Source organism: Gigantopelta aegis, chromosome 10 (genome assembly GCF_016097555.1).
Source record: "Gigantopelta aegis isolate Gae_Host chromosome 10, Gae_host_genome, whole genome shotgun sequence".
NCBI classification, from domain to species: Eukaryota; Metazoa; Mollusca; class Gastropoda; order Neomphalida; family Peltospiridae; genus Gigantopelta; species Gigantopelta aegis.
The window spans coordinates 74061456-74073174 of NC_054708.1; the positions used below are offsets into that span (position 1 = coordinate 74061456).

At 33.8% G+C, this 11719-nt stretch overlaps 1 protein-coding gene across 1 annotated transcript in view; it reads left to right on the plus strand.

Moving 5' to 3' along the window:
- Positions 1-9497, plus strand: part of LOC121383802 (protein SMG7-like) — a 36406-nt gene extending 26909 nt beyond the window's left edge. Inside the window, exons 22-26 of the mRNA XM_041513899.1 lie at positions 1003-1062; positions 1574-1611; positions 3339-3457; positions 4182-4381; positions 5621-9497. Of these exons, the coding sequence (XP_041369833.1) occupies positions 1003-1062; positions 1574-1611; positions 3339-3457; positions 4182-4381; positions 5621-5704 (501 nt within the window). The 3' untranslated portion in view covers positions 5705-9497. The remainder of the gene's footprint in view (positions 1-1002; positions 1063-1573; positions 1612-3338; positions 3458-4181; positions 4382-5620) is intronic.
- Positions 9498-11719: the final 2222 nt, after the last annotated feature.

An 11719-nucleotide genomic window follows, 5' to 3' on the forward strand; every position in this document is an offset into this window, starting at 1 on the left:
AATAATTTTCTAGCAGAAAGCCTATTATGTATAGGGATAGTTAAAGATAAGTTTGTTTTGTTTAACAACGCCACTGGAGCACATTGATTAATTAATCATTGGCTATTGGATGTCAAACATTTGGTAATTCTGACAGATAGTCATCAGAGGAAACCTTCTACAGTTTTCCTAATGCAGCAAGGGATCTTTTATATTCACATCCCACAGACAGGATAGCATATACCACGTCCTTTGATATACCAGTCGTGGTATACTGGCTGGAACGAGAAATAGCCCAATGGGCCACTGACGGGGATCAATCCAAAACCGACCGTGCATCAAGCGATCACTTTACCACCAGGCTATGTTCTGTCCTGTATAGGGATAGAAACTAACGCTCAGCCCAGGTGAGTAAAAAACACCAGGGATGAGTGCAGTTTACGTGATGCTGGTCCCCAAAGTTCGTCATTTTGAGCAGATGAGAGTCAAGTTTAACCTGCTAATTGTCAGGCTATTTTGCATGATACTTGTTATCCCACATATTAGGTAGTATGTTCCTTAACAGCTTGCTAGAACCCACATGTTTTATTTTCTCAGGATGCCTCAATAGTAGGACTAATGATTTTCTTGAAGACTAGTAACTTTACAGGCTAGTATTCCCCAAAGCCAGTGAAAAATTGCTTAATTTTTACCCCTAAATTAGATGTTGAAAATAAGCTAAAAGACGAAAAGAATGTAAATTCATTATTTTAGAGGTTGGCAGTTTTAAAGAAATTTTGGTTTTCTGGAAGTAATTTTATTTTTTATTTCTGTGTCATAACATCAGAATCTTTCTGTTGTGTCATAAATGTTATGTGAACCAACAATATAAATTCTTTCTTGTTCATAAGAAAGTAAATTATTTGTTACTAATTCCAAGCTGAGATGAGATTTATAAAAAAAAAAAGGATTAATGACAAACATTTTATATTAACCTAGTACAAAAAGTCTAAATGTTAATTAAGAATTTGTTGTTCACTTCAGCCTCCAAGACCTCCATTTCAAGAACAGCGTCTGAACTCGACCTTTCAAGGTCATGCAGAGGTATGAGACATCATAGTCCACCATGGACGTGCATGGACAAAATTATTTTAATATTTTTTTCTACCATGGACAAAATTATTTAAATAATGAGATCTTCCGACAATATATTTTACACTGAAACACAATTGTGTTACACATTTTTAAAGTGTATTTTTATGGTGAGCAAACATGAAATCTAGCACATCAGATCCGATTATATTCCTTCGAATTAAAAAAAATATATAATAATAAAAATAATAATAAGTATAATACTTTCCTACACCATCCCAGTCTTCACAAAAAGTTTTCTTTGTTAATGACATCAGTTTGCTTCGAAATAATAATGTATTTTTACATGGAAATTACTTAATTCAAATTTTTTAAAAACCTGAAATAATTAATGTAATAACGCTTTGTCTAGTTGTTTGTCAGTTTGGATTTTTTTTATTACTTTGAAGTGTTTCTGGTCATAGTAATACAATATTTCTTGTTTTTAAAATTAAACACAGTAATATTTTGTTTTATATTGCAGGGAACACCTAAACCTGGTGGTTTCTATCCAGAAAGAAGGTATGTAACAGTAATATTAGATATAGAAATATTCCTGGCAGACTGTCTGTTATATATTCCAAAAAAGTATTAACTAGATTGGTTCCATTAATTAATCCACATAGTGGGACTCTTGTTTTTGATCATTGGATAAAATTTCATAGTACATGATAATATCAGGCTGTCCAGCGATCCTACTTTTTCTACGTTTTGGTCTTTGTCCTATTTTCCTTACTTTTCCTTCAAAATACCAAGTTTTTCCTACTTTTTTGTTTTAAAATACCACGAATTCCTGATAAAGTGTGCATATTCCTTATGTTACTATAAAAGTCGTTGTAGTTGTTTTAGCATCAAGATATACCTCCCAATTTGTGGCACCATATAATCTCAACATATTAAAATTACACCCTGAAGGCTAACAGTTTTTCCATGTACAATGTACAATATAATATACAATGTGTATGTATCACTTCAGAATCTATAATACATTATGGAAAACTTAAATTAATCATGTTAATCTGATTTCTTACACACCCGTTGGTGAGAACACCATGCGTTATTTTTTATAACACATAGTTGTTTACACATGTACGTGTGTTAACAATTTCAAGACATACGACAGGCTGCTCCTAGGTGATGACCAGGTCACCAATGCCATACATCCAACAAAAAACAGCACAATAGAAATCGATTACACTGTGATGAATAGTTAACCTGACTAACGTGTCTGTGACGTGTAAGTACACAAGTACAAAGGATTGTAAATATCTTTTAGTCGATAAAGATGTTAAAATTTGCTTAAAACCTGGTTTTTGAGGATATGTAAGAAATAAAATAAACATTCGTATCCGTTTGATACCATTTATCTCACAACTTGTTTAAAAATGTATCAATCTCACTTTCACTCATTAGATACATTTTAAAACAACTTCTTGTGAGATAAATGGTATTTAACGACCGCTCATGTATTATTCTCTATTTACTGTGCATCAGCATTACTATGCATGTAAATATGTATATTGATTAATACAGTGTACAATAATTTGAAATAATTGTATAATGTGACCATTACATAAGATTCATATTATTTTGGATAGAACAGCAAATACAGGTAGAAACTGAGTACCACATAAAACATGTTAGTGTTTTCTCAATAATACCACTTTTTGGATTTAACACATTCGTTTTTCCAGTCTGAGCATGAATAATGTCGTTACGTATTGTTTCAATCCTACTTTTGTCCTACTTTTTCTATATTTTCATTCCTACTTTTGTTCTACTTTTTCACAAGGGTGTGTTGGACAGCCTGTACTATTTTGTGATACATTTGCACAATTTTATTTAGTTTTAAGCATGGTTCAGCTGGGTTAATGTTCAGCTAAAGTTTTTCTAATTGCTTTTAACTCATGAATTGTTCAGTGGATAACTTTAATCTTTGGCATTTCTGTTCACCATCATTCAGTCAGTGTACCACAACTGGTATATCAAAGGCTGTTGTATGTGCTATCCTGTCCGTGGATGGTGCATACCAGTATAAAAGATTCCAATTGTTTGACATCCAATAGCTGATGATTAATAAATCAGTGTGCTCTAGTGGTGTTGTTAAACAAAACAAACTTTAACTTCTGTTCACCAAGTCATAGCTCACCTAATGTTTTCCCAGTATCTGGTGAGATATGCCGTTTTAGCTGTTTCCAGTGTTGGAATCTGACTTGAGATGAGTTTCAGGATATGTGTTTGTGTTTCAGGGAGCCGGAGAATGTGAGCAGCAAGTCCGAGTCCCAGCCCACATCTCAGCCAGGCGTGTACTCTCTCTTCAGTAACTCTCCCTGGGCCGTACCAATCTCAGCGACCGGGGATTCCAAAAGTAGGTCACAGTCTGCAGACCTGGAAATGTTTTCTTTAACGATGCACTCAACACATTTTATTTATGGTTATATGGCGTCAGTCTGTGGAAATAAAACAAAAATTGTGATATTTTTATATGTGTGCAAACCTTGAATACATACTTTAAAGGAAATTGAGCATCAAATGTTTTCCATCTCTGCCATTTTAATTTACTGATTCCATTTCTCAGTGATAAAAAACTACTTCCTTATATAATATGTAGGTTATAAAGCACTATCACTGAAAACACGTAATCATGTTTAGGAGTGTGATTCTTCCTTAATCATTTGGAGATGGATGATAGAATGTAATTTAGCTCTCCTGGGTTTTTCGTAAATAAAGGTTTCTATGTAAGTCATAACTAATACTGAGACTTTGTTATAGTGATAATTTGTATAACATTAAGAAACAGTTATTTCCATTTATGGAAACCTTGTTCATTCAGTAGTGTTTCATTTTCATTTAGACATTAGATCCTGTATAATGTTCATGTTTAAACGAAGAGAAAAGAAAATTTAGGTTGTTTGTGAGTGAAATAATGCCACAGTGTTCGAGAAAAAAAAGAAGATAAATATTATTTTAGTATCAGCGTTGTGAAGCTGGCATGAAGATGTGAAACCAGTGTATGTCAGCCGTAAATGCACTGACTAAAGCCAATGTTATTTTATTGTAAAAATTGTTAAAAATATTCCCCTTTGTTTTAGGTTTGGGTTCGTCTCCTTTCTCCTCGGCTGCTAGTAGTATCCGCAACTCCCCTGAACACAGCACGGAACCCCCAACTGCTGGGCCCCCTGCGTTTGACCTCGGCCTCCGCTTCAGTTCCAGCGACGCACACTGGGGTGCACAGGTCCCTAGTGAAACGCACCATAACGATGACGATAATCAGTACTTGAACAGTATCCAGGTAAAACTGGTTCAACTAGTACTCTAACTGTAATGATGATGATAATCAGTACTTGAACAGTATCCAGGTAAAACTGGTTCAACTCGTACTCTAACTGTAACGATGATGATAATCAGTACTTGAACAGTATCCAGGTAAAACTGGTTCAACTCGTATTCTAACTGTAACGATGATGATAATCAGTACTTGAACAGTGTCCAGGTAAAACTTGTTCAACTCGTACTCTAACTGTAACGATGATGATAATCAGTACTTGAACAGTATCCAGGTAAAACTGGTTCAACTCGTACTCTAACTGTAACGATGATGATAATCAGTACTTGAACAGTATCCAGGTAAAACTGGTTCAACTCGTATTCTAACTGTAACGATGATGATAATCAGTACTTGAACAGTGTCCAGGTAAAACTGGTTCAACTCGTACTCTAACTGTAACGATGATGATAATCAGTACTTGAACAGTATCCAGGTAAAACTGGTTCAACTCTTAGTCTAACCAATAATCCATAATGATGATAATAAACAATACTTTAACAGTATCCAGGTAAAATTGTCTCAACTCAGTGTAACTGTAATGATGATAATAATCAGTACTTCAACAGCATCCAGATAAAATTTGTTCAACATTTAGTCTAACCAATAATCCATAATGATGATAATAAACAGTACTTTAACAGTATCCAGGTAAAACTGATTCAACTTGTAGTGTAACCATAATGATGATGATAATCAGTACTTGAACAGTATCCAAGTTACACTGATTCAACTCATAGTCTACTGATCACCAGTTTGGGATCTTTTATAACCAATTTTCCAAAGATACCATAGCCATTGATATTCCAGTTGTGGAACCTTTCCTAGCTAATTTTTTATATTAAAACTTTATTAACTTAAATAACAAAAAGATGTTTTTCTAAATTTAATTAATTTGTTTTTGTTTTAACAGGGGTGGAATTCTCCTCAGATCAGCTGTTTTCAAGTCATGGAACATTGCGTTTCCTCGCATTTTAATTGTCCTTTCCTCCAAAATGTGTCAGATGGCACAGATTTTAACCTAGGATTTCAAGAAATTTCTGGGACCCCTCTAGATTTCCTCTTTTTTTACAGTTCACCAGTTCCCACCTCTGTTTAAGGAACCAGATTAATCCTGAATGTTACCTCACAAATTAGTTCTTTATTTACATCATTAGTCTGTGGTAGGAGAGACATTTTAATTGTTTTGAAATTCTTATTTTTCAGTCAATTTGGAATGCTTCAGCTCCATCACCACTGGAGCGACTACTTGAACAACAAAAACAAAAACGGCAGAATGAGCCACACTGAAGCATGGCCATGGCAGCCCTGTGAGGGTTTGATTTAAAAACAACCCAGCAGATTTACGCTGGTTACTCTTTTACTAGAGGCCGTGTGAGCAGCCAAAGGCATAGATTGTTTCTTCTACTTGAGGAGAGGCCTTCCAAGGGGAACAACTCTTAAGAGGTGTGGAACTGAGTCTGATACAGCTTCAAACGATGGTCTTCTTCGATAGAATGTTAAAACAGTCAACTCACTGAAAAAGAATTTGCATTCTGGGAAGAAATATATACGACTAGTTGAGTCACAAGCATCAGCTTCCATTAAGCGTGTTGTGGATTTTTCCAGTTAACAACGTACACTGAACTTGTCTCGTATTTGAAATTCGTCTCGCATCTCAACGTGATGTCAGCATGGATGCCAGTTGTGGAGGCACTGTTGCACATCATATTGCATCGTGTAAAAATTGTGTAGTGGATTACACTTATTATTCAGATTTTTTGTAATTTCAATAGTCACAATATTCTTTGATTTGATACAACATGAATATTTGTTTTTGATTTAATCGGTGAGTTTTATTCACTGTTGGATGAAAAGATTCTTGGAACTGCTTCGAAGTGTCACTGGACACGAAAGACATTGTTAAGTATCTGTCTATTGGTTGCAAAGACTGTTTTACATAAGGTGAAGCAAGTAACAGCCATTTTTATTGGTCATAAGTGATGTATGTAACCACCATTCTTATTGATTGATCCTACATGATTTATGTAACAGCCATTTTGATTGATTGTTATTTGCTCTATTTTAATGAGCAAGATATTTTTAAAAAGAAATAATCCTAAAGTATTTGGTGTATTATGTTTCTGTCTCTTATATTTGTGAACATAACATTTCATGTTTTGTAAAGAACAGTTGTTTTGATTGGCAGATGTGCTTTTTTAAAGAAGCATTTTGATAAGTGAGACAATTTTAAAGTAGTATAGCCTTATGTGTAATGTCCAGCTTACTCCTGTGTGTTTTGTTCACATTTGTATAGTTATTGCAAATAGTTACAAAAAGATTGGTGAGTGAATTTTTTGGGTTTTTTGTTTGCCGTTATTAGATAGATGTGGTTTGATGCTAACTCTCTCAGAATTGTATATATAACAGATAAATATATAACAGTGCTACTGCATTTTAATTTCAACAGGAATAGTTGGTATTCCTTTAACGCTGGTACTTCATTTGTAATAAGGAGGACTTGATCAGATGTGTACAACTGACCTAACAATATTTCTGTTACATTTTACTCAGGAGTTGTTTTATATCTTAGTATCATTTTAAGATGTATTGTGGGAGTCAAGGTAGTTTTTTTGGGGTGTTTTTTTATGATAGATTTTTGTGGTGTGAAATTCGAAATGTGTGAAATGTAATGTAAAAACAGAAATTTGTGAAACACTAGGTAGAGTTTGTATGAATCTTCACTTTTAATGTAGTTTCTACAAATCAGCAATATATAAGGTACTGACTGATCGTAATTTTTACATATATGGGACATTACAAAACTTGCACATTCAGGCATCAAAATACATTGAGTACGTCCATTGAGATTACCATGAGGTTGCAACCTGTCAGTAAAGTCGAGAACACTACTTTGTTCTTGACAATATCAAATTAAACAAAAACACCACCACATACATTTTGATCAAGTGTTTTTTTAATCAAGTATAAAATACACATACAAGTATAAAAATAATGATAATCATGAAATGAATGAGTAACAAAGTTAGCATGTCTGTAAGCGGGTTTAATATTGAAAATAATGGGAATTGTAAACTTGATGAGATTGTCATAAACTATAGTTTCCCAGATCTACATTTTGTAGTACTCTGTACATGGATTATCAGATACTATGATTATTTGATGGTTACACATTGACTGAAAATTAATTGACAAACTGGAATAGGGAAAAAAGACAAAATAACAACAGAACAAAAGATCTGCTGATTGTTATAGAGAAAGTGTGTCATACATTGTACTAATTAGCCATAATTTGCGGAGAAAATTTAAGGGAGGATAAGCAGTGCAATTTGGGTGGTGGTTACCGCTCATAAAAGGTTTGATCAAGCAGACCAGGAAATGCTGGTTTTTTCCCATTCATTTTGTTTGTAATAAGGAATTAATCTGGACACTACGAGTAAAAATGGGAATAATTTTAAATGCTACACTGAAAAGTTGAAGGGGTGTCCACCCTCAGGCACTTTGAGGCAGTTCATTAACCCCTCTCCTGGTGAAACCCTGTGACTAGTACTTCATTAATTAATCCTGCCTTGTTTGTATTGTAAAAAAAATGGTTTATTGTTTTGTTTGTTTTTTGTCTCATCTTGACACAATCAAAAGGTGAGATATAGGTATTTTCTGGTGATGGCGTCAACATCTGCATTCAGCTCCAACATTACATTTCTGCTTTTAGTTCTATTTCTCACTAACTGCAAGTCCTAAATCAATGAAACTTGATGTATAGTTATACATCTCACTTTCTGTAAGTCCTGGATCATTGAAACTTGCTTTATAGTTCTATATCTCATTAACTGCAAGTCCTGGATCAATAAAACTTGCTTTATAGTTGTATATCTCACTTACTGCAAGTCCTGGATCAATGAAACTTGCTTTATAGTTGTATATCTCACTTACTGCAAGTCCTGGATCAATGAAACTTGCTTTATAGTTGTATATCTCACTTACTGCAAGTCCTGGATCAATGAAACTTGCTTTATAGTTGTATATCTCACTTACTGCAAGTCCTGGATCAATGAAACTTGCTTTATAGTTCTATATCCCACTTACTGTAAGTTTCTGAATCAGTGAAACTTGCTTTATAGTTGTATATCTCACTTACTGCAAGTCCTGGATCAATGAAACTTGCTTTATAGTTCTATATCTCACTTACTGCAAGTCCTGGATCAATGAAACTTGCTTTATAGTTCTATATCTCACTTACTGCAAGTCCTGGATCAATGAAACTTGCTTTATAGTTCTATATCCCACTTACTGTAAGTTTCTGAATCAGTGAAACTTGCTTTATAGTTGTATATCTCACTTACTGCAAGTCCTGGATCAATGAAACTTGCTTTATAGTTCTATATCCCACTTACTGTAAGTTTCTGAATCAGTGAAACTTGCTTTATAGTTGTATATCTCACTAACTGCAAGTCCTGGATCAATGAAACTTGCTTTATAGTTGCATCTATGAATGTTCATCACAAAGCATATTTTTTTAATTCTGAATGTTACATCACAGATGGTTTCTTTATTCGCCAAATCAGTTTATGGTAGACGAGACAATTAATTTTGTGGAATTCTTGTTTATATTATTGACATATAACAATGTATCTACATGATTAAATGTGAAACAAACAATACATGAAGACATTCTTTATACTGAAGAACATATATTCTGCTTACACATTATGAAATATTTCCTCTTGAAAGTTTTGTTTAACTCGCTTCATTTTCATTTTATTGAGAGAAAAAAAAGAGTATAATTTGTTTTTAGATTGAAATGCATCATGTTATGAGCATTTTTGAAAAGTTAACCTTCATGAATGCCTCTAGCCTGGAATGTTTGAGTTGCAAACCTCATTATAATTGTTGTGAAATTGCTGGTATCATTGGGATCAAGTATGTCGTGATAATCAATAATACTGGTATAAGCTTAAACGTGCAGTATCATATCAAGTGCCATATTTCGCTATTTTTACATTTCTTTTTGATAAATAGCTACAAATTAATCACACACATAATGTTTGCATAAATAACTCGGGAATATCAAAATTATAATGTGCAGTGTAACCAAAATCACATTCATTGCGACTAGATTTCTGTCTTTTCACATCATAACAAATCTTAAGACACAGTGATTGTTGATAGCTAGAGAGGTTCAGCAAAGACAAATGAGTTGAGCAAAGACAACAAACTTGTCGGCAACATCTGCCTAGCATTATTTTACAGCATCCCTCAAATGAACACACACCCAATTTTACCAGTCCTCTTAAAGATTTTTTCAATAATGGTTTTCTACTAGTAAAGTTATTTGGTTGTACTTTTTTTTATAAGCATATAGTTGAAGGTGTATTGTTTACATTTCAAAGCAAATGCTAATTAATTTAGTGGGAAGGTACCATTATGCAACTGTAAGGTTACACATTTAATTTATCATTTCATTGACTATGGGTTTTTAAAACTGTGTACATGAGTACGTATTCAGTATTCAGTGCTCAGTTTTACCGCTTATGTTATTATGACAAGGTAGATAACTCCTGACAGATTCTTTACAAATTAGTGACTGGGAAAAGCGTAACACTGTATGTACTGAACACTACACTACTGGCACAAGCAGGTTTTATACTAAGTATTTTGTAGACTAGGGACTACAAGCAATGTGCTTAGTGGTATTTTGCATCACTTACTTAGTGTCGACAGTAAACAATGTACTGATAGAATTCTCTTTTAACTTCTATTTATATACAATGTATTTACTTTTGTTTTCACCTAAAATATCCATGCACACATGCACGCACATAGGCACATACACAGAGGCAGGATACTTTGTCCATAAAACAATGATTATTGAAAAGGTGAAATGTATTATGATGTATGATTTGCTGAATTTTTATGTAAAGCAGTAGAAAGAAAAATATTTATATAATAATACACCAATCACAAGACATTTCTTCTTTACAAACTGTCACTAGAGAGTTTTATTAACTTACTTTGATGCCATTGGTAAAGATTGGTTTGAATTTATAAGCACACTGCTTTTTGTGGGTCATGCCCATGTATATATATTTTTGGGTGAATGTTGTTGCAGATTATGGCAGCTGAAAATAGCTATTGAAGTTTCAGGAAGTTTAGAGATCAACATTAATATTTTTCATTATTCACTTGCGAAGTACGGACATTGGTTGTGTGTGAAGTTTAAGAACTAGCCCAGAGGAGACTGATTACTGTAAATCAAGAAATATTGGTGATCGTTAATACTAGATCAGTGACCTAGTAGCAGCATCAGAATTCAGTAATGTGGTCAATTCATAATACTAATTACTGTACTGTATTAATTATAAATTTATAAGGATATAGAGACTTCATTATTTCAATGTACATGTCTCATAATTTTTTTTTTTTTTTTTTTTTTTTCTTCTTCATAGAAAGAGTACAAGTACCAGTAAATGGATTATTTGCTTAAGCTGGGATAGAGGGTGTATTTTTTTATAATATGAAATTCACCTAGAAAGGTTCATATATGATGGCATAGCAAGTGGGTTAGAAGTATGAATGTATGAGGTAGAAGTTATGTTTTGCCTCAAACATCTCATCCAATCAGATGTGATAACAAGGGGTTTTTTTAAAACTGAACTGAGTGCAAAAAAGCTGAATTATTGAATTCAGTAGTATTCTGTACAATTTTGCTAAATTCACTATTATTTTCATAGATGAATCCATTTTGTGGGAGGATAAAAATGAAATACATTTTCAAAATTTGAAACTTGATTTATAATTGAGTGTTGTGACAATGTTGCACAAATTTAATTATCAAGAAGTAATGACGCACAACCGGCCTCGGTGGTGCAGTGGTTAAGCCATCGGTCTACAGGCTGGTAGGTACAGGGTTCGTAGCTCAGTACCAGCTCCAACCCAGTGCGAGTTCTTAAGGGCTCAATGGGTAGGTGTAAGGTCACTACATCCAACTTCTCTCTCACTAACCACTAGCAACAAACAACTAACCCACTTAGTTCCTGGCTAGACAGCCCAGATAGCTGAGGTGTGTGCCCAGGACAGTGTGCTTGAACCTTAATTGGATATAAGCACAAAAATAAGTTGAAATGAATTAATGATGTACAAACCCAATAACAACAATTGGACACCCCCTCTGAATTTTATCCTTGCCAAATGTCCTTGATTTACAGTATCACAATATGAGAGTTTCTTTGCTTGTGTCAGAACAGCTATGCAACAAATTGTTAAAAATATTGGACAATTTCAGGGATGTGGCATAGTGAGGCCCTT